Source organism: Anas acuta, chromosome 15, assembly GCF_963932015.1.
Source record: "Anas acuta chromosome 15, bAnaAcu1.1, whole genome shotgun sequence".
Classification (NCBI taxonomy): domain Eukaryota; kingdom Metazoa; phylum Chordata; class Aves; order Anseriformes; family Anatidae; genus Anas; species Anas acuta.
In genome coordinates, this window is record NC_088993.1 from 18,503,616 (window position 1) to 18,527,827 (window position 24,212).

At 38.8% G+C, this 24,212-nt stretch overlaps 1 protein-coding gene across 11 annotated transcripts in view; it reads left to right on the forward strand.

Annotated features, from left to right (window-relative positions):
• The window catches only part of UNKL (unk like zinc finger), a 48,107-nt gene extending 26,891 nt beyond the window's left edge, over positions 1 to 21,216 (forward strand). For 7 of the 11 annotated variants that reach the window (XM_068699726.1, XM_068699722.1, XM_068699725.1 and 4 more), the window contains 6 exons: positions 1,228 to 1,290; positions 4,879 to 5,044; positions 13,156 to 13,386; positions 13,724 to 13,926; positions 14,741 to 14,995; positions 17,179 to 21,216. In XM_068699726.1, coding sequence (XP_068555827.1) covers positions 1,228 to 1,290; positions 4,879 to 5,044; positions 13,156 to 13,386; positions 13,724 to 13,926; positions 14,741 to 14,995; positions 17,179 to 17,334 — 1,074 coding nt within the window. In that variant the 3' untranslated portion in view covers positions 17,335 to 21,216. The remainder of the gene's footprint in view (positions 1 to 1,227; positions 1,291 to 4,878; positions 5,045 to 13,155; positions 13,387 to 13,723; positions 13,927 to 14,740; positions 14,996 to 17,178) is intronic. The other 4 variants (XM_068699723.1, XM_068699729.1, XM_068699732.1 and 1 more) reach the window with 2 other exon arrangements.
• Positions 21,217 to 24,212: the final 2,996 nt, after the last annotated feature.

Sequence of the window (24,212 nt, forward strand, 5' to 3'; positions counted from 1 at the left end):
GTTATTTTGAGCCCAGGTAGCCTAGAATAAAGCAAGATAACAATGAAAAAAACAAACAAAAACTATCTAGACTTGTTAGGGTTTGCTTTTAATTTTTGTTGAAAACAGATGGTGAAAATACACATTATTTCTGGCTGTTGAGACTATTTATGAGTGCTAATCTTTGATTAATTTCTGTTTCTTGTCCCACCTGCAGCTACCTCTCAGACAAGTTCATTGCTGAGACAGACCAATGATAAAATACAAGCCTCTTAAAAAGAGAGCTCTGTAGCAATAATTGAGAAAAGATGTAACATTGATTAAAATCAGTTTTGCCACTTAGTTCACCATCAGTGAGTAATGTACTGCTATAAAGCATGTGTCTTAACAGCAAAAAAGTCATGTGCTTGCCTTTTCCTGACCACATTGAATCTGTTTAGAGAGGAGGCAGTGAGGGACTTTGGAACTGAGAAAAAAAGCATGGAGGTTTATAAGGAGGAGAGTTGCAACAGGGAGCATTCGCTGCAAGAGAGATTAGCAATCTCCCAAAGGAACAAGCGCAACAGAACTGCTCAAAGGCAGCAGAAAGGACTGATTATTTTTTTTTCCTAAAGAGACAGGAGCCATGCAGAGGTTACTGCAATTAAGGAAATCACTGAAAATTATTAGTCTGAAAAGAGATATTTTTCATTCTGCTCTTCAAGAACACAGCGGGCGTAGAGAAAATGCTTACAGTTTCCTTTAATTTATATGTTTCACTCGTTTCAAAAGTTATCTTATTACAAAATGGTCTTCAAATAAAATCTGCCCTTATGTTTGAAATTGTTTTGCTTGTTATTTGTAGCATCATTACTTAAAGGGCAGTTCCACTGAAACTTATGGCTAACTCGGGCTTCTATCTCACCAGCCTCTTGGAGAATTATTCCCCAGCTGGTGATCACTTCAAACATGTTATTTCAGTCACAACATAGTGCTAACATGGTTATTCAGTTTTTGGACCAGAAATAACTTGCATGTGCTCAGTTGTGCATGTAAGTGGAACAGTTGCAACTGCCTTTCCTTTTTCATGTACATTGACTTTATGAGCATAAAAATTCAGTGCTCCATATGGGACTGCAGTGAGGAAAACAAAGTCATCCTCTTTAAGGCATTGTTACAGGGATGCCAGTGACCCTTCATAAACTAATTAGATAATTTATAGCAGTGACTCATTAAGTTCATATATTATATAGAGTTTTCTTGTTTTAGGCAAAGCAGCGAAGTTTCTCAGCTGAGAATCAGCAGAAAATAAGTGAACAAGACAACAAGCAGGTATTGCCAGAAGCTAAACACTGTAATATTATGCCCTTTTTGGTCATGCATTAATGCAGTATCAAAGTTCTGTGGCACTTTGTAAAATAGTCTAAGGAAAAATTGCAACTAGTGACAAGACAAGAGGCAGTGAACACAATAACTTCTGTCTGAATAGCAGGAAATGCTGCTTTACTGTGAGGGTGACTGAGCACAAGAGCAGGTTGCCCAGAGAGACTGTAGAGTCTCTGTCCTTTGAAATATTCAGAAGTTGTCTGGACATAGTCCTGGGCAACCTACTCCAAGTGGCCCTGCTTGAGCAGGGGGGTTGGACCAGATGATCTCCAGAGGGTCCATTCCAACCTCAACCATTTTGTGATTTTGTAGTACAAGGTGAGAACAAGAACTAACTGTGGGAAGCAGCACTGTGTAAAAGTGCCAGAGGGTCTATGTAGACAGCAAGCTAAATGTGAGCCAACAGTGTTGTCTGGCTGCAAAGAAGACCAAACATTATCCCATGTTCTATTAACAGGAGCATGGCAGTAGATCCAGGGAAGGGTTTACTCCACTCTGTTTTGTACTTTTTAGACCACAACTAGAATACCACATTCAGTGTTGGCCCCCAAGTATTAGAATTACATCAATAAACTACTTAGAGCAAGCAAGTTCAGTGAAGGGCTGACAAGATGGTCTGGGTCCAGGAGCACTTGTCCGGTGAGGAGAGGCTGAGGAAGCAGAGCTTTTTCAGCTTGGAGAAAAGAAGGCTTCAGGAGGACCCAATAGCAGCTTTCCAAATACCTATGGGGAGCTCAAGAAGACAGAGCCAGCATGTTCACAGTGATGCTATTGGGTGGACAAGAGAGAACTTACTAAGCTGGAGCAAGTAGCTAAGATTGGATACAAGGAAAAGTTTTCAGCACTGGGAGAGTTGAGCAGTGTTTGCAGAATTTGCTTGCACACTCTTCATCATTGGAGGTTTTCAAGATCAGACTAGCAAAAACACTTAGTCACCTGGGCTGACTTCATAGACAGATTAGCTCTGATCAAGTGGTTGGACTAGATGCCCTGCTGCAGTTCCTTCCAACCTGAATTACACGAATTTTCCTATTAGCTAATGTTCCTAAAAATATTTGCAGGTTGTTTTTGTTCTTTTATTCTCTTCTTACTAAAAAAAAAAATAAAGCTATATAATTTGCACTTAATTAGTGCAGAATGTTTGAAATTCTGCTAAGTAATTATAAAATTCTTGACATCTTTTTTTAAATAACCTTTCTCTCCTGACTCGTTTCTGTTTATTTTGTCTCTCTGTTCTGTTTAGATATCCTCCAGCATGGAGTTTGGAAGTCACAGATAGTGTCAGTCTTGGTCTGTCAAAAGAGAGGAAGGAAAGTAACCTTTGAGCAGCCCAAGTGCATCTCTGTGGAAACAGGGTGGGACAAGAGGCTTGCTGCTTGTAAATGTGTTAGGCAGAAATGAGTAAATAGTCCAGCAGGTGTAGGTGTTTTTGCTGGGGAGAAAGAGTACTAATTGAAAAAATCCATCAGCTTTTTGTGGGTATGTGAGGTTTCTTCACTCCACTCTCACCAAGAGGCCTCAGCTTAAGATGGGACAGGCCAAAAGGGCGTGTATTTTGAGTGATAATTTTTCAGTAATATAAAAATTCTCTTGTTGTTAATTCAGTGTAAATTTTAATGTTGGAACAAAGCTTGGAAAAGCCTATCATAGAATCATAGGATAGTTGAGCTTAGAAGGGACCTCTGGAGGTCTGTAGTCTATCTTTCCCCTTGTCAAAGCAAGGTCAGCTAGAACAGGTTGCTTAGGACCTTGTCCGGTAGTGTTTATCTTCAGGAAGGGAGACTTAACAGCCTCTTAGAGCTATATGCTTCAATGTTTGGCCACAATTGTGTGTTTGTTTTTTTTTTTTGTTGTTTTGAAGTTCGATGTCTAAGTGTAACTTTATGTACTGCAGTTTATGACTGTTGCCTCTTATCCTGTCACTGGTTGCCACTAAGGAGAATCAGTCATATCAGGTTTAAAATTAATGAAATTTCTGGTTTTGTAATTTTTTTTTTTAAGACTGTACCACAACAGCCTGAAATCCTTAAATCCTTTTATATATCATAGGTTGTATAGTTTGTAATAGGATGTATACAGTTTATTTAGATTATTTGTATTTTTCTGTAAATCTGGCTGTTAGAGTAGTTTTTCCTAACTATAGCTAAGGAAGGAAGTTGGACTTCAGCTGAAATTGCAGCAAATGCATGGAACAAAAACGTTCCATTCCATTTTGTATAGGCTATAGAGCAGCTCTGCTCCTCCCAGAAAATTTTGTGACAGCAGTTAGCATCACATACTTCAGTCAGGACCTGAAAAGCAAAATGTCTGTTGTTGGGAGGGGAAAGGTGGTGGAGAGAACTTGTTTGGCATTGATGAAGGGATCTTCTCTCCTTTGAAACAGATATTTATTTCTGCTTGTTTGTAATTGTATTTGCTAATCTTGCAGAGTTCCTTGGAAATTGTCTTTTTCATTCATTCTTTCAAAGTCATACTGTAAAATACAGTGCATGTCTTACACAGTGAGGATGGCCAGAGATCAAAACAGAGAGCCAGAGAGTTTGTGGAATCTCCATTAGCAATTAAAACAGGACTGAACAGTTCCTGTAGCAACCTGATCTTTCAGTCTGGACAGAGATACTTGTCTTATGTTCGTGGTTCATTTTGATGGTCATTATCAGTCTCAATCTTGTATTATGTCTACTTTTGAAATAGGAAAAATTCCATAGTATTAGTAGAAATCAGGAGAGTACTCAGTAGATAATACACAATCATGGTTCATCCCATAGAAAGCAACGAGAGGATGTTGGATTGATTCAGTCACAGTTAAATGTTGTTTTTCTTAACCAAAAAACTCAAGGAAGTGGGTAAAACAATAAAAAGAATTCATATGCTGGAGAGCTTTCACCAAGACCATGTAGACTTTGTGAAGTTATTTGCTAGTTTAGAATGCTTCATGGTTACATTTTGTTTGTATTTATTACATTTTTTAATTTAATGGTATGATTTCTATGACAACACTATTCAGCTAGAAAGAAGTAGCATAGAGACATGTCGTTATATTATGTGGTACATGTGTGTAGGTCAGTCATGTTTCGCAACTGTCTAAACTGAAGATGTTTATGTGCCAACTGTATTTAGATTAAATGGGAAAAAATGCAGATCAAATAAATATGTGTACAATATGTGTACAAATGTATTATGAAATGGTACAATTACTCAGTAGATATTTTCCTTTCGAAAAGGGTCATCAGACTACAGCTGACTAACTATGATTCTAGAGCTTATTTGAAGTTACTTAAAAACCTTTTTTTCTGGAAGCAGAATTCCCTCGTGATAGCCATGTCCAAGCACATTAGAGAAATACACGTCGGTAAATTATAATGAAGATTATTCTAATCTATTAATTTAGAGGTTTCTTCTGGATTTCTTTTTCTTAGAACTAAAATAACTTTTAAAACTACATTCTATTTATTTCATGTGTTTTCATATATGTCTCTGTAAGTATATATGTACTAATATATATATATATGCTTGTTTGTTTGTTTTTAACAGAACCATCTCAGTGTTTTTTCAGTGGTTAATCCACTTGCTTCAAGTATAACTTCCAGTCTGGCCTCCAGTGTCGGATCAGATTGTTCATCTCCTCCAGCTGTCTCAGCTGTTAGTGCCAAAGCTCTCCCATTTTATTCTGGTGGTAACACAGTTGAGTCAGTTACAGGTAAGTCTTAACATTCAACCTCTGATTGTATGTGTTTTGTTGCATTATTCAATTCTCCTTATTTTAATGTAGGTTCAGAACAGGTTTTTGGTAAAGACAGTAATGTTGTACATTCTTTATTATATGTAATTAAAAGCAATATCTGAATGTTAATTTAAAAGATTTTCCCCAAAATCTTTATTTTTCACAACGTCTCTAATGTGAGCATAGGAATGAGTGAACAGGACATTTAAACTAACTTTGTCATTGGTAGTGGCTAACATAAACCCTTTGTAATGTAACTCAGTGTGTTCCTAAAAGTAATGTCTCCTCAACATCTGTTGATGGGCTGCTGAGATTGACTTTATTTATTTATTTATTTATTTGTTTGTTTGTTTATTTATATGTATCTATTTATGTTTATATATATAAAGCACCTATCATCATATTGATAAACACTTCTTGGAACCACTCTGATGACAGGGGTAAGAACAGGAGTTGGCCTATTAGTACCTCTGCACTTCTGTTCCCAACAAATTTAAAAATAAATAAAACCACAATACTTTGCTGACAGCCTGTCTGTCTGGTGTTTAATAGTGCTACTCTATCAGGGTTGGAGGGACGCCTATTATGAGTGGCAACAGTTCGCACTGTGACACCTCCAGCTGTGTGGCAGAACAGTGCAGGCATCACAGAAGGGCAGTGGGATGTGAAGGCTCAGACCCATTACCAGTCAAAACATACCAGCAACATTGAGCTCCTATTAGGAGAGCGCAAGCTAACTTTGCACACGGAGCATGCTGTATCTGTGCTTGAGGCTGAATCAGTGAACCTTCTGGACTGTTCCAAGTTTCAGAAGATCACCAGACAGAAATGCATGTCAGTTAAATGTATCATGTCAGTGGGGGATGGGTGACAAGGGGGACTGTAGGCTCAATTTTAGAATGGGTACAGGGAAGAGAGAAAGAAAGAAGACATCTTAAATTTCCAGTTCTGCAAACAACAGCCCTTGATTTCTGGGTACCCAGGACAGGTTCAGGAAATACTCAATTCCAAAATCTGTGTCCTTAACCCAGAGCCTTTCCCTTGTTTGCAACCAGCTAGGTTTTTATGGTCTTACGGCTTTTTATGTGGAAAATGGTAAAAGGGTATAAAATATTTGAGTAATAGACACTGATTTTCTATCCAAGTTCGTAATAGCAGAGGGAAGAACTTCAACAGTAACTTCATGCAGTCGGTGTTAGGCAATTGTATCATGTTATCCTGTTCTGTTCATTGTCACCAGAGAACGGAGATAATTAGGTATACTCAAGTGTTTAGACATAAGTACGTTCTCACTCCAAAAATAACAGAACTTGACACGTGGTGGGAGAATATCTGTTTTCAACGGTATGTATAGAGAGATATTTTTATTCTAAAGAAGGAAGATAGTGGCCTAACCATAGCTGGATGTTGATGAGCTTAGAAAATATCTACTGACACAGTGTGAAATACAGTGAGAATTACTCAGAATCTATCTGTTCTCATCCCCTAAAGACCACAGGTGCTTTGCTGGAGATTCATCAGGTAGAATGTAATCTTTATTACGTTCATTATATTACTGTACTCATTGCAGCTTTTCAGTACTTAATGGGGACTTATGAAAAAGATGGGGAGCAATTCTTTGCTCAATCAGATAATGACAAGGCAATAAACTAAAGGAGGGGAGATAAAGATTAGATGTTAGGAGGAAATCCTTTACTCAGAGGGCAGTGAGACACTGGAACAGGTTGCCCAGAGATGTGAATACTCCATCCCTGAAGGTGTTTAAGACCGGGTTAGATGAGTCCCTGAGCAACCTGATCTAGTGGGTGGCATCCCTGCCTATGACAGGGGGATTGGAACTAGATGATCTTTAAGGTCCTCTCCAACCTGAGTCATTCTGTGATTCTGTGATTCATTATTTCCATTTCTGATGCTGCTGGCAAAACTTCACAGAATCACAGAATGGTTGAGATAGGAAGGGACCTCTGGAGGTCATCTGGTCCAGCCCCCATGCTCAAGCAAGGCCGCCTAGAGCAAGTTGCCCAGGGCCATGTTCATATGCCTTCTGAGTATCTCAAAGGATGAATATCTTCAGTAACTCCATATCTCTCCATGTACTGGGCAGCCCAGAGCTGGACACAGTACTCCAGGTACTGTTGTATCAGCCTAACACTTCTCTAAGTATCTGCCTTATGGCAGCACAGAACACTAGCAACTTGAAATTCCAGGGCTTATGTGTTCTCCAAAACGAAAGGTACACATCGTGTACATTATGTAGTTTGTAGTTATGTAGTTTGGCCTGATGAAGTGCTATGTACTTTTTCTGACATCATATCACTGCAGGCTGAACAATGTGTATTGCATGTTCATCTCCTTCTGTCAAGAAATTTGTTAGTCTTTGAACACGTATCAACTATCTCATGCTGCTGTTGGTGGTTCTCCTGTTTGAAATCACAAATGTATTGACAAATCAAATGAATCTTTCAAGAATACAAACTTTGAGAGTTTGGGGATGATGTGCGTATTTGATCTACAAAACTGTGCTTGTATCAAGACTTGCCTTTACTGAAAATGTAGTTGGTATGGCTCAAAAACTTCTCTCAGTCATGTAGTACAGAAGGGTATAAATGGCTCTTGAGCCAGCAGTGTTCACTCTGAGAGAAACATATCACTGATAGCAGAAAGGAGTGTCAGGATATTTTCACCTTCTTCCCAGCCTTCTAGAGCATTTTTTGAAGGAGTTACGTCCTTCAGTTAACCCACTATTCTTTTGCTGTGAACCTCCAAGAAGCATATGGCTCCATGAACATTAGGTAGTTGAAGGTGCTAATTAGTTTTTCCCTTAGCTTTCTCTTTCTTGAACAGAACAAACCTGTATCTCTTAGGTTGTCCTTGTATATTATATGCTTCAGTACCCTAGCCATCCAGGTGGCAAGGAACTGGACACACTCCAGTTTGTCAGTGTTTTTCTTGCACTAATTGTGGTACCCCTGCTATGGTCTCACAGGTGCTTGGGAATAGTTGCTTCCCTCAACCTTCTGCCTATACTTCTACTAATGCAAGCCAATATGCAGTTAGCTTTTACTGTCCACGGTGCATACTGAATTCATTAGGATTCCTAGATTTTTTTTCTGCAAAGCTGCATTCTGGTCATTTGGCCCCCAGCCTGTACTGTTGCAAGGGGTAATTCTATCCCAGGTGCAGCATTCTTCTATTTGCCTTTGTTGTACTTCATGATGTTTCCAGCAGTCCTTTTAGACAGCCTTGTGTGATTCTTTCAAGTGGCAGTCCTGCCAGCCAGCATATCAGCTGGGCTCCTTTAGTTAGCGTTAATGCACAAACTTGTTGAAACACAGAGCACTTTTACAGTAAATATGTTTTATTCAGTAGGCTATGACAGGGAATGTTTTGTGATTCGAAAGACACTGTTTTTTCACATCATGTGGTGTAAGTCACATGACCAGGGAGTTGCTGTGATTAGCTGGTATACTTGAAGGTTTCTGTGTTTAAATCAATGTGTACCAGAGACCAGGAGCCTGCAGACAGTGAGTCAGCACTTAGCAATGGTAAGTTAGGCGTTTGCTCTTCTAATGTTTTTATGAAAGAAATGTATATAGAATATAAAATCACAGATCTTTTTCTGCAGTCTCACAAGTATATAGCTTACTTTCCTAAAAGATTTGTTTTATGATCTGGGTGTTAGAACATGAAATAATTTTAAAATTATTTTTAGATGTCAAAGTTAGAAGGAGATGAATTTTAGTTTGCATTCTATGCAAGTAATATAATTTTGTCGGCTTATGATTAATATTTTCAGAGATGCTATGGATTGAAAACACATTGTTGTCAAGACAAACAGTGCTGTTGGAATAAGTAGGGGCTAGTTGACTGTAACAAATTACTATGAGATCCAAGGTCTAATTTTCTGTACTAGATGTGCTAAGTCAATATATTTTTTTAATTGTGATATACAGAACGAGAGTTGCAAAGTAATCATTTAAGCAGTTGTATGCTCTGTTTCCCATGTCCCACTGTCATTCTATTATTGACATTGAGAGATTCTTGATTCTTCTGAGACAGAATATGCCTCTGCTGTCCACAGCACCTGTTTTTATGAAATGGTTTTCAGGATGCTATTTTTGTTAACTGAATATGAGTCATAACATACACATCTCATTTAAGTATAAGTTAATGTACTTTACTGTGAATGTGTAGGTCTTGTATTTTTTTCTCAAAGGAATTTCGTATATGTGAGTTCTTTTTCCAGAGTTCTACTTTGTGGATATACAAGATGGCATTGAAAAGAAAGTGAAGTGAAAAGAAAGAAATCTGAGTAGAGCAGAAAAATAAAACATTATTGTAAAACAGAGAAGAAATACATAGTGTTCTTGTAGGAATTAGCGCACTGAAGAATTCTTAAAAAAAAAAAAAATGTAAAAAAGGAGCTGCAGCAAGAGAAAGGGCTAGGCGAGAATGGGAAGAGGGGATAAAAGGGGATGAAGGGTTAGGGGAGATGCGGGAAAGAGTTGCATTAGCAAGAACTGAAAACGCTTTGTCAGACTTTGTCAGTGGGGTCTGAAGCCTTTTCTGTGGTCCTTCATCTTGATTTCATGGGGAGCTGCAAGCCTTCTGTGCTCAATAGTCCTCAAGAGCTGGGGAAAAGAAGGAGTCAGGGGAATCGAGAATAAGTATGCCAATCAGATAAAACAAGCATTTAATATTGAGGCTTGGGTGGTATGTTGAACACTGAACGAAGATGGAGTGGAAGAAGGTGTGTTGCTGTTACCTACTCCTGTCAGATTCCAGGGAGATTGGGTAAATAGCCTGGTTTTGTTCTGATATAAAAAAAAAAAAAAAGAAAGAAGCATAAGTTGAGAACATAAAAGCTTCACTTTGTGTGAAGTACTGAAAAATTTAAAAAATGATTAAATGAAAATATTTTCAAAGAGATAGGAGAAATTGGAGAGATTAGACATGCAGAGTATCAAAGCAGAAAGATTTGGAGAGGAATAAATAGGGGAGGGGCAGTAGTGAAAGGAAAACCATTCAAGTGGTAATAGAAAGAAGGTGAGACCTTAACACAAGGGTCTGTTTGCCAGCCTGATACTTCACTTTGTTGTCTGTTTTAGGTTCTGGGAATGTTTTGGTTACTTGCTTTGATTTCTGTTGGATACTCAAGCATGGAGATTTTGCCTGTCTGAGAGCCTTGCCATTTAAGGAAAATCTGTGTCTCTTCCTTTGCCTCCCATATATGTTGTGATCTTAAATGCTTTCTGTATTCACTCCCTGCACTCCACTGACTTTCCTCGGTGTGAGTTGGAATATGAGAGAGACAGAAAGTATCAGAAGCTTTAAAGTCTAGAAGATAAATAGTAATAAAAAGTCAGCCTCTTTTATGGTAGGGGAGGACCAGTGTGGCAGAATGAGTTAAGGCCTGACTCACATGAGGAGAACGTGACAGGTTAGTAGTCTAGTAATGGTGCAGGCTTAGATTTGATCTACTAATTAAGCAGTACGATTTATGTCAGCCTTGCAATGTGTTTTGTTCCTGCCTTTCATAGTTGCGTTATAACATACTGACCCAGGCACTGCAAATAACTTTTCAAATTTTCATAACATCTGGGTGATGTAGGGAATTGCAAGAGCTTGAACAAAAGAGTTTGTTTTGCTCTTTAAATATAATGATAGTGCTAATAACTGGATTTTTAAGCGTCTGTTTGTATGATTGAGAGAATTTTGATTTTTTTGAATGAAGACCTCTTTTGCTCTAAGAAAAGTGTCCTTCAAGAGTTGCCAGCTCTTACCAGTTCCTCTATCTCTAAAGACAGTATTCCAGGGGATCTCATCCACATTCTCAGGTATCTTTGTCGTGAGCATGATTTTGTAGTATGCGAACCTTATTTCTTACTGGGTATTTTGTTCTGAACCATTTAGCTGAGCTCTGTTCCATGGATCCTATTTCTAGTTCAGTAAATTCCCTTTATGTATTATCTGGAGCTCCAGACAGGGGGAGAAAATAAGGTGAAAAAAGCTTGTGTGTCAAGACAAAAGCAGGGAGACTGCTTACCAATTGCTGTCATGGGCAAAACAAACTTGACTTGAGGAAAATGAATTAAATTTGTTGCCAAATAAAATGGAATTGGATGGTGAGAAACAAAGACAAAACCTAAAACACCACCACGCCCTTTATCTCAGGTTCAACTTCATTCCCAGCTTTTCTACCTTGTCCCCCTTCCCCCTTCCTCTCTAGCGCTGGTAAGCACAGAGGGATGAGGAGTGGGGTGTTGCAATCAGTTCATAACAGTTTTCTGCCGCTCCTTCCTCCTCACGCTTGTCCCTGCTCCAGTGTAGGGTCCTCTCCATGAGCCTGCAGTTCCTTCAGGGAACAACCACTAGCTTCACCATCATTCTGTCCATGGGCTGAAGGGAAATTCCTGCTTGCACCATGGACTCTTACATCGCCTCTTACTCGCTCCACTGTGGTGCCTTCCAAAACTTCTGTGGGTTGCAGGGAAATCCCTGCCCTGGTAGCTGGAGCACATCCTCCCAGTCTTTCTTCTTTGACCCTGGTGTGTTCGTTCACAGGGTTGTTTCTCACACCTTTCTTTCCTCAGTCCTCAATGCATTGCAGCTGTTTGCACTGTCTGAATTACATTTTCCCAGAGGCATAGTCAGTTTCATTGATGGGCTCAGCTGTGTCCTGTAGCAGGTCTGATATAGAGATGGCTGGAACTGGCTGTGTCCAGCACAGGGCAGCCCCTGGCCTGTTCTCACAGAGGCCACCTCTGCAGCTTCCCCACAGCTGCCAAAACCTTGCTACGCTCAGGCAGATCGTATTTGCCAAAATTCAACTGGGTTTGAAGAATACTTTAAGTGCTAGAAAAGAAAAGTCTCTGTTACCATTCCATACAGCATTTGCTTGGGGTCTTTACTTTGGCTCTTAATGTTTAAGAGAAATCTTCCTGTGTCATATTTTTAAACTAAATTCCTTTACTTTGTTGCTTCCATACTTATCTTGCAAATAGTGGTGTAGGTGTATTGTCTGATATGTTATGTGCATCTGTGGTTATATTTATGTCTGTCCTGTATCTTCCTTATATAGTTGGCCACGAGGCTGATTTTGATAACACATGTTGAGTATTTCAAGATACATTTTGGAAGACATCGTGGCAGCGCAGCTTAAAATGAACATCCCTCTCCATTTTTTTTTGAAATACTTCTTAAAGGAATGACGTTTTCTCTGATGACATGAATTCACCAGTTTTAAGCAAAAACAGAAAAATAGAATCGTGACTCATGCTTCAAGTACAATTCATTTGACTGCTTTATTTTCTTTAAAGAAAAGATGATGTAATTTTTATTGGACATTCGAAACTATTGAGGACTAAAATCTTTAGAGTAAATATTGAATTGTTTCTTGACAGGAGAATCCAGTGCATCTGTTCATGTTCATTGAAGTAGTTGTATAACTTAACATACTTTTAAAAAATAATAACAATAATGATTTTTATTATTATTATTTTGGAAAATTATTGACAACACAACTGTTTGACTAAATTATTATTTAAACTTCATTTCAAAATCGTTTTTTGTACAGTTAAGTACATTTGACATTTAAAATCTACTGAACCAAAAGCAAAACTATGTAGAAGAAAGAAATCGAGCTATTTCTGGTTATTACGCGGTTTAAAATTTTCAAGGTATATAGTCTTACTTTCTCAACTCCAGTTTAGATATTGAAATAGAAAAAAAAAAATTCTTACTCTTCAAGTTCCATTCAGTTTTACCACTTCTGTCAGTTGGCTGTAAATATGACTGAGTCAAATAACCCGATCTGAAAAATGTTTTCTCTTTCTCTGGAGCTGCAGATGATGCCAATGCTATGTAAAGCTACACGTTCTGTTTTCTGGTGCTTGGAAACCTAATTCTAAGTGTTCAGTTTAAAAAATATTTTTGCAATAGCAGATAAATAATGTTTTATTTTTTTAATGGCAGGTATTGGAATATACAAGAATATACAATTTAATTTGAAATTATACATTTTTCAGAAGAATATTTACAGAGATGTGTCTTGCTTTGGAACTTTTTTTTTTTTTGTGCATGCATAGGTCAAAGATTACTGGGAAGTTCAGCACCTGTCAGTATTCCAGGTTCTCTTGTTCGTTCCTCATCTTTACACTCATCATCATCCCTTTCAACCTCTCCACTCAGTTCTCTTTCACAATCGCTGTCTCAGTCTTTTGTTTCATCCACTATGGTTCCCCACCAACAGCAGCCCCAACCTTTGAAGTCAGAACACAGTATGTTGGGCACCTCAGCCTCTTCTCACAACTCTTTAGGTAAGTTGAAGGCTGCACTTTGCATATTTTAAGAGAGGAATCAATGGCAGGTCAGAAAGGCTCAGTTCAAGGCTTTGCGTGTTTCCTGTGAATTAATCTGGAAGACAAAGCCTAGCTAATGTGGTATATGGGAGAAAGTTCAAGGAGCTAACGTTCCTTCCTAAAGAAGGGGAAAAAAAGAAACATTTTCCAGACTGTACATGTCTGAAGATAATAAAATAATGAGTCTTGCAGATAAAAGTATAAATTTTGTATGCATGGTGCATTTACTTAGTCTGAATGTGAAAAATTTTGCAGCAGAGTGTATAGACTTTTTTTTTGTGGTTTTGTTTTACAGGTTTAAATGGTGTTACAGGGAGCATTTGGGACTTTGTGGCTGGGAGTTTCTCTCCTAGTCCATCCCCAGTATTAAGCATTGGCACTACTCTCTCAATAAGTTCAAACACAAGTGGGAACGAACTAACTCGAGTTAGACAGGAACTTGATGATGCCAAGAGAAAACTAAAACAATGGGAAGAATCTTGGCAACAAGTAAAACAGGTACACTACTTCATGGTAGTACTAATTTTTTTCTATATTTTTATTAACAAACATGCACCTCCTGTTTTCACCTCTTGCATATTTTATTATTCTTGGACACAGAGTTTCATTACATGCTGTGAAATGAATAGACTGCAAATGCTGTTTCTTCCATCTTCCAAATAAGCTGGCGGCATAAAGAAAACAGACCTTTTTAAAAGTCAGTCTGCCTCTCTAGACCGTGACACTTAACAGAGCCTCAGGATAGTGCTGAACAGCAATGTATCTCAATGTTAGGTAACTAAAGGCATACTTTCCCTCCTGTATCTCTTTCAGTTGGTAAGAACACACACAAAAAAGATTTGCCAGCAACTATGGCTGTATAATGAGCCTAGATGATACACAGCCATCTCAGCAGTCAAACCGAGGCTGATGATAACTGCCAGTCTAGTGCATTTTCTGTAGTCCTTTTCCTTCCCTCATATCATTCTCTCTGTGACATGGAGTAGCAAAGTAGCTCTAGTACATTTTGAAAGTTTTTGATGTCTCCTGACATTAGATTATGAATATGTGTTCATTTATAGAGCTCCAAAAGCACTTCTAGATGTTTACAGACAAGTAACAGTGACATATCTAAAAATTAGGTTAAGGCAAAACAAGAAGAATTGTTAATTAGACAGTAGAATAAGTAGGGAAAAGCATTAAATCAACTGTGATAGCATCCTTATATCTAAAATTAGAGATTGCTTTCATCTTTGAAGGCTTTTGAATTTGCTCTTTCATTTATAATTTTACAAATATATTTTTTTATATTCTGGAAAATGTTTTCTCCCAGGCATGTGATGCGTGGCAAAAAGAGGCTCAAGAAGCAAAAGAACGTGCTGATGTTGCAGCTGCTGACAAGCAACTCGCTCTTCAGAAGAAGGAGGAAGTGGAAAATAAATTAAAAAAGCTGAAGGTGCAGTTAGCTGCCTGCCTATCTACTACATTACCTTACATAAAAAACTCTGGAGACATAGAAAAGATATCCTTGCCAATGCTTCGTTCCTTACAAAGTCAGCTGCACTTAGATTTAGGGACAGTAGATGAGGTAAGTTTTCTTCATCTGTGTAACTACATTTGCTTAACTGAAACTGACAGCTCAATCACCCTCAATGAGATGCATATGCCAGGTTTCATTTCAGAGAGCATCACTGGTCTCAGTGTCAAGTCTTCCTTTTCTGGATTACACAATGGTTAAAATTTCTCAGCCTAACGGGTTCTTCTAATTTTTAGATCAGCTGTCAGATAAATGATGAGAGTTTCACAAGAACTCTAAGGATAATTTAAAAAAAATAATAAAAGATCTAAACAGTGGTTTTCCTCCCAGTACCTAAATAAATAAAAAGAGTTGCCCGAAATAAATGAAAACAGCTACACGCTATTCACTTGTTTAGAAGGTGGATCGTGAGGTTTACCAGTAAGAGCTTGCATAGTCAGAGACTAGTATAGACTTGGAGTATAGAATCACTGACATTAGAAAGGACCTCTGGAGATCATCTCGTCTAATGCCCCACTCAAATCAGGGAAAACTTGAGCAGGTTGCTCGTGGCTGTTCCTGGAAGCGTTTTGAATATCTCCAAAGATGGAGACACCTCAACCTCTGTAGGCAACCTTTTCCACTGTTTGACCACCCTCACTGTAAAAGTGGAATTTTCTGTACTTTTACTTAGTGCCTAGTGGAACAATGCTCTTCTTTCATAGGATACCACCGAGAAGAGGCTGTTTTCTTTACCTCCTGGCACAAAGTATTTATGCACACTGATAAGATGTCCGCTCTTCTTTCAGTCCCTTAGTCACCATAGTGGCATAATGCTGTATTCCATCTTCTCTCAAATCCAAATATAAGTTCTACCAAAATGTAGGATGTTCTTTTGTTGTCATATGGACAGCATTTCTCAGGGCTGTCAAAGCTTGGGAGTCTGATGCCAGTCCTCTGACCATAATCAAGGAAGATAATAAAGACCATGGACTGCTCCAGGCACAAAAAGCCACATTCCTACTTAAGACCATCCTGGACGCAGCTTGGTTCCCCATTGCTTTTTCCTCTGCAGTCTCAAAGGATAGTAACGCCATACATAATGGCAATTCTTGCTATTTTGTTTGGACTGTGACAGGACTGTCCAGACAAAAAAAAATTAAAAAAATCCTTTCACTACTGAAACAGTCTGCCATACCCCAGTACCTGTTTACCTGTTTGAGTACAGCAGTGTCTTCCCTGTCTTAGTGCACCTCCTGTACGATGCCATCTATATCAGCATGAACTGGAGCCTTGAAAAAAAGCTAGGCTTTCTTTGAAGACATTAAAACATAACTTAAGTCTTTGGCAAGAAAGCAAGTAGATGAGACTTGATATTTACCAGGTTCCTATTACCAAGTATGTTTGGATTAAAGACCACTATTGTTTTTCTCCTTAGGGATTTTAAATAGGAGCAAAAGAATCCTGGAATCTCTTTATCTGAACAAAGTCATTAGATCCTGGAATGGAAATCATCTCAGCCAGGCTGGAGTGATTAGAACCATTACCAGCCTTTACTGTTCCTCAGTCTCTCTTTCTTTTACCACTGTGGTCTCTTCTCACCTAGCTCTTCCTTCCAGGAGAAAGTAGCTGTCTTACACAGTGTTAGTGTTCTGGATACTTCTCTTAATCTGAGCGTCTCTCTTTCAAGAAATGAACGTGCCTTGTAGATGCCTTTAAATGCTTCCTGTTCCTTATAAGGTTCATATGGTTTACTACATGGAGACATTTATTTGTAGTTGTAACATCCTCCCTTCCCCAAAGTCAGTATCAGTAACTTTATTCAAAGTGTATTACATTTGTGAATTCCATTTTGTCTTCAGACAAACATTTTTCACAGACTAAGAAAATGTAGTAGTGGTTTAAAATGTCAAAATAGGGAACTACATGATAATGAAAAAGGATACTTCTTCTCTCCTTTTTTTTTTCCTTTTTTTTTCTTTTTTGTTTTTATCACTCATCTCAGTCATGCAGTCCAGAGGTGCTAACCTAGATGTCTTCCATTCTAAATGCACATGTATTCTTCTAGCTGCTACTCTAAATGTTGTGCATGCATGCAGTACTCATGACCTGCAACTCAGCTATTCATCATACAAAAACATTGTCCTTTGTGTTGCTACAACAGAAGTTTATCCGGGACAGCTAAGCATCAAATTGCTAGAATGTGACTCTATAGTTTGGATTCATTTTCACTGAGTGCAGTAATCATCTTACAGGTGATTTTTCAGCTTCAGTCAAAGAAGTGTATATTATGTCAAGAAGGTGATCGTAGCATTATCCTGAATCCATGTCAACATTACATACTTTGTGACCACTGTGCAGCTAGACAAGAAGAATGTCCCTGTTGCAAGAAATCAAAAAATCCACGGTAACATAGAGGCATGGTACTTATATCATGTTTATGAATTAAAACTATTTTATGTTTTTGTATTTTGTATAGGAATTATATAAATCACTGATAATTAATCAACTTAATAGTGCTAGGTAGATTTTGATTTTGTTGTAAGAAACTTAGTTGCTTTGCTTGCTCACCTTTACATATCAGTTTCAGCCATTCAATGATTTTTTTTATTAGTCTTGAGATTCTTTCGTTCCTGCCCAGTTCCATCCCAATCTTTTCCCATCCACTTACATTCTTAGTGCACAGTCTACCTAGCTTCATTTGCACCGTAATCACTTTGTATAAATTTTACCATAATGCATGAATGAAAGTATTTATACCTATTATTTTCCTTATCAGAAGATAGATACATAGATACAGTAGCTACACACTAAACAGTACAAATGGTACCTTTGCCATGTCTGTTGTGTATCGTATGCCAGAGCCAGTATTTTGGAATTGGTCTAACAGTATGTTTACTTGTTTGTTTGAAAAATTATATGAATAATATAAATGCACTTTTTATTTTTATTTTTTTTTGTTAGAGGATATGTTGTAAATTGCTTCAAGCTGCTTTCTAGGTCTTAAGTTTATTTTTAATACACAATAATATGATGGTTTATATATGTGTACTGTGAATTTTAAATATTTCAGATGGTTTTACTGTTAAATCATAATATGATTAAATAGAAGTGAGATCTTACCTAGATTTTTTACAATTTATAAGTTAATTGCATACTACAGTATTTATAAATGTACCAGTGGAAAGAAAAACAGTGAGGCACATGTGCTTTCATATTCAAGGGCATGTTTTACATTTTGTGAGACAGATCAGTTTTAGTAAACAACTGTGCGTTTGCATTTCTCTCTTTGTTTAGATGTTTGTAGTCTTAATTTTTTTGTATATTACCTAACTTGTGTGGTACTTAATGGGAACCCGTATGAAACACACAATAACTTTTATAAAGTGCCTATGCCAAATGTCGTATAAAATAACAGAAGACATAAAAAGAGAATTTTGCAAATAATTTCTATTGCATAATTTTTTATCATACAATTTGATGATAATTAGAATATGTCTCTTGCTTTTATAAATATTTAAAAATACACTTTTTCAACAATGAGGTAACACATTTGAAAGGAACTACAAAATTACTTAAGTATGTAATCAGGCAGTGGCACTCTTGACATAGCGATTCTTTTAAAAGGGTGGTAACAAACTTACTTCATCTTGGTTGTTTGGAACATTCATTTCAGGAGGAGAAGTTAGTCAATTACTGTATGTTACTACTATCTACTTTTCTTACAAGGAATAATTGCCTGTGTTATTCTTTCTTTTGTTTAATACAGGTGTGACACTAGTACAGCTTACATTGAAATGACCTACTACTGTGTTACATGATTTGTATCTCCGTATTATTGTATTCAGAATAGGAATTGAGTTCATAGGCAGTAAAGAGTTTATCTAATTAAAGTTAAATCATGCTGAAACAAACAAACATAAAACAACAAGATGTATACTAAAATTATTGTTGTTGAAACAGATAAAGCTTTTTGAATTCTGTCAGTATTAAATATAGGACCCAAGCCAAAGGTACTTAAATTATTGTATCCTCACTGGGTTTTGTAGTCTTTGTATGAAGGCTTCAGTTAGCAAAAAAATAATCATTACATATTTCTGTGATACCTAAATGTACAGACTCATTGCTGCTTTCCTAAGACGTGCCAGCCTGCAAGAACGTTACAGACTTCTCAGGAAGGGAGAAGAAGGATAAAATATTAAATATATGTCTACTTATTCCTATTTTAAAATTTTATTTGAAGATCATAGTAGTCCATTTTAAATAAACATCAAATTTGGGATTTAAAATGTGATTTTGCTGACTTTCACACAGTTACTCAAAAATATTTGTATTGAGAAGAGTATAAAATTAGACTATATTGGTATTTTCAAACATGCTTTTGTGCCCTAATCATGTCCTAAAATAAAATGCTGTTCTGTTTTAAAGGTTTAACCAGTTTTTGACTTTTTTTTTTTTTTTTTTTCCAAAAAAAGGAACTTTGATCATCAAGTTTGGCTGTCTTTTTGCATCTCTGCAGTCTATGACAAATATTTGTTTTTGATCTGTAATAGAATTTTGGACTAAAGCAGAGTTAGTCACATGAGATTTTTTAAACAATAAGCAAATCAAGGAATAATGTGAAACAAGATGTTATTTTGGATACTGGTGTACTATATTTATCCACAATGTGGAACAGTTTTCTGCAACTGTTGTACTCACAAACATGTCTAGAAAGAGTTTGGTCAGAAATTCTGCTGTGATATTTCAGAGGAAACCAGTTCAGCCCACATTGTGCTGCTGATATGCTGCAATGTGACATTTGTTTCCTAAGAGATATGGAAGTATGTTTTCTTGCTTCTTGTCAAAGGTTATTGTTCTTTGTGTGAATTAGTGTGCAATTGCCTGTGATCCTATAGCTATTTTTGGTCTCTCTCTTTTTACATTTTTTTTGGTACTAATAGGTGATTTTCCTCATCTTGTGATGCCAACCAAAAAGAAATTTAAACAATATTTGCAGCATGAATCATCACATTGACATTTGTAGTTTGTGTTGCTTTTTTTTTTAGAGGAAATAAATGAATATGTTGAGTTTGTTGCTTTTTAAACAGTTGTATGCTTTGCGTTTTATAATGATGAATCTTGAAAATAATGTTGTGTGTCCCATAGTAATATCAGTATTGAAAATTTTGCGTATGTTCCCCTGGAAGCTTTTGTTGCGCTGATTTATGGACACAAACTATTGACAAATCATTTAGTGAATAAGGAAAAAAAAAATCAGATGAAAGAAATGTACCTATATGTGAAATTGTCAGGCTGGGCAGCTTGCTATAACTACAGACAAACCTTACGTGATTGCTTGAACCGTACATAGCACTCAAAGGAAAGTGCTATAAATGTTCTTCATAAAATTCTTCATATGAGAAGTTATAAGCAAAGTTTTATGTATATTAGTAAAAAGCAAGTCAACTGCCAAGACAAATAAATGTGTACTTTTACACTAGTACTTTAAAATGGAGGATAGTAAGATACATGCACTTGACTAGAGATGACTATTTAGAAGTAAAAAGGGAACCCTGACCCTTATAAGTATTTGTCCTTGTGCTATATATACTATCTAGAAAATACATTATATTTTAGTGACACTACAATACAGTAATTTGTTGCATTTCCAAAATATTTTAAAGCAAACTAAGTAAATTTTCAAGATTCATTTTGTTTTTTAACAAAATTTTGTGTTAATTTATGTAAGAATATTATTTTATTGTGGATGCCGTTCTGCTGTCACAATTATTATAGCCTGGGGAATAATAGATTAAAACTGGGATTTCTCAGGGTTTTTACAGTTAAGAGCTGTAATTTAACCGAAAGTATGCTAATCACAGGTAGATCCCAAGCTGCATGTTACAAGCTTATTACTAGTTTTCTTTGAATAGCTGATTACAGACATACTTGTTTTCTTACATATTGCCATTCAGAATATTCTAGTATCAAATACAGATAATCATATTATTACTGTCACACTATACATGTGTTAACTGTGGTCATCATCCGACCTTAAATAAAAAAGGTATTTTTACTCATATTAATTTATGAAAGCTGTTAATGTTTAGAGTGTACAGAAAGAAACGATTTTGTGAATTGTTCTTAATACAAAACATATTATTTATAATGCATACCCATTCACTTGTAGTGAACTGTTTAAAATTCTTAACACTTGTTAAACTTTTCTACATGATGGCATTTATGCAATGGTTTACAGAAATCATGGAATTATTTTTATTACCAACATGGAAATAAAATTTTGATCTTTATTTCTGAGCTATACTGTGCTTACAGAGAATCAAAAATTTACTAATCTGTTTTTCTCTGCAGTCTAATCATAGAATGGTTTGGATTTAAAGGGACCTTCTAATTTCAATCCCTCTGTGAAGGGCAGAGGTACCTTCCTCTAGACCAGGTTGCTCAAAGCGCCCGCGGGCGCCCTCTGCCGCCTCCTTCTGGTGGAAAACGAGTACTGCAGGCGGCCGGGCGACGCGCATGCGCGGTGGCGCCCGTGGGCGCCCTCTGCCGCCACCTGCTGGTGAGAAAAAGGGTACTGCAGGCGGCCGGGGGGCGCATAAGCGCGGTGACGCCCGCGGGCGCTCTCTTCCGCCACCTGCTGGCGGAAAAAGAGTACTGCAGGCGACAGGGGGCCGCGCGTGCGCGGTGGCGCCCGCGGACGGCCACTGCCGCCACCTCCTGGTGGAAAACAAGTACTGCAGGCAGCTGGGGGGCGCGCATGTGCGGTGGCGCTCGCGGGCGCTCTCTGCCGCCACCTGCAGGCAGAAATAGAGTACTGCAGGCGGCCGGGGGGCGCGCATGCGCGGTGGAGCCTGCGGGCGCCCTCTGCCGCCACCTGCTGGTTGGAAAGCGGTACTTCAGGCGGCTGGGGGGCGCGCATGCGCGATGGCGCCCGCGGGCGCCCTCTGCCGCCAGCTCCTGGTGGGAAACGAGTACTGCAGGTGGCCGGGGGGCGCGCATGCGCGGTGGCGCCCGCGGGCGCTCTCTGCCGCCACCGGCTGGCGGAAAACGAGTACTGCAGGACGCCGGGGGGCGCGCATGCGTGGTGGAGCCCGCGGGCGCTCTCTGCCGCCCCCTGCTGGTGGAAAACGAGTACTGCAGGCGGCCGGGGGGGAGCGCATGCGCGGTGGCGCCCGCGGACGTACTCTGCCGCCATCTGCTGGTAGGAAAGGGGTACTGCAGGCGACCGGCGGCCGCGCATGCGCAGTGAAGCCCGCGGGCGCCCTCTGCCGCCACATGCTGGTGGGAAACGAGTACTGCAGTCGGCCGGGTGGGGCGCATGCGCGTTGCTTATTACGTCTTTTTTTTTTTTTGATGTGTAATTTCCTACGCTCCTTGATTTTTCTTCATATGTAAATGAAAGGTTTGAGCTAATTCCCGTTGAAAATATTTCATTTACTTTCTTTGTTGTATTGTCCTTTCTGTGTTCAAAGCTGAGGTGAAAATATGGTAAATTTTGCTTCTAGAGAACACCGCAGTTCTTTTGTCTGCACTCCGCATGCTGTAAACTAGGGATAGGGGAAAAAAAAAATAATAAAAAAATAAAAGAACACAGCTGCTGCTGCTCCTGCTCTCTTTCTTGTGGTTTGCCCCCTCCTCTTTCCCAGGTGATAGGGTTTGGGTGCTGGGCGGGGTCAAATGTTATAGAGCCCTAGGCGTTCTATCAGAAAGCTCCTTCTGCCTGGGCTGCTTTGGGGTCAGTGCTTTGTTTATTCTTCTGTTAGCTACATGCAGGGTTCTTTTCGTGGGTCAGAGTCTTGTACGATCTTTTAGAGGAAACCAATCTAGTAGTATGTGCATTTATTGCATGAAGATCTTTGGAGGTGATTAATTGTTATAGCACGTTTATGGATAGGATGTCAATGTTATTTTGTGTGTTTGCTTTGTTGTTCTAGGTCCCTTGTAATTTTTGCAGGGTTACAGGGCAGATGCCACCAGGTCTACCCCTTTTGTTGTTTTTGTTTTGTTTGATTTTTTTTTTCTTATTTTCTTTTTCGGAAGGCGGTTTGGGATTTGAGCGTCCTATTTTTTTGGGTTTGGGATTTGAGCATCTTAATTTTGTGGGTTTGGGAATTAAGCGTCTTAATTTATTGAGTTAGGGGTTTTAGGCATAGGTCTTCAGGGGTTTAGTGTGGTAAATAGTTAGGGTTAGGTGTGGCGAGGTTTCGAGGATTTTTAGGGTTAGGGATTGAGTCCTTTTTGTGTAAGGGCTAGGGCTACAGTGAGGGCTGTTAAACGTAGTTGTCGAAAACTCGGCCTCTGATTGCCCGTGCAGGCTGCCCAGGGAATTCTGGTAGGTGTAGTTTTCCGGCACCAGGCTTCCGGTAGGCCATGTTGCGTGCCCAGAGCATACCGGGAAATGTAGTTCTGGGACTCTGAACTTCCGGGAGGCCATCTTGAGTGCCCGGAGCATTCCGGGAAATGTAGTTCTGGGACTCCGAACATCCGGGAAGCCATGTTGGGTGCCCGGAGCATATCGGGAAATGTAGTTCTGGGACTCCGAACTTCCGGGAGGCCATGTTGGGTGCCCGGAGCATACCGGGAAATGTAGTTCTGGGAGTCGGGACTTCCGGAGGGCCATGTTCAGCGCCCATAGCGTGCCCGGAAACGAAGTTCTAAGGAACTAGGGTTGGGGTTAGGGACTAGGGCTGGGGCTAGGGTTAGAGTTTACGGTAAGGGTTGGTGTTAGGGTTAGGGTTAGGGCTAGTGAATGCTGGTTCTCTGTGTTTGCAGATGACGGTGAGCGTGTGTAAACTAATTCCAGTTGAAGAAGTTTCAGTTACTTGCTTGGTGACATTATCAGTTCAACATTAAAAGCTGCAGCAAAAGCAAAAGGGGATTTTTGCTTCTAGAAACACCACAGGTCTCTTGTCTGCTCTCTGAATTTTTTTAAGATAAAACAGATTTTAAAAAACAAAGGGAAAAAAAACACAGCTGCTTCTTTTGCTCTCTTCCTACTTTCTTGTGCTTTGCCCCTCCCCTTTTCCAGGTGATTGGGTTTGGGTGCTGGGCGGGGCTGAATGCTATATGAGCCCCAGGCATGCCATCAGAGAGCTCCTTCTGCTTGGGCTGCTCTTTGGGGTAAGTGCTTTGGTTTTCCTTCAGTCAGTTGCAGGGTTCTCTAGGCAGGCTGGAGCCTGTGGATTTCTGGATTTTAAGTGCTTGGAATTCACTCAGTAGAGGGATGTTTAGTAGGGGCTGCTGGCTCACTGTTTTTTTGTGATGGTGGGATACTCTTCTGTTTTTG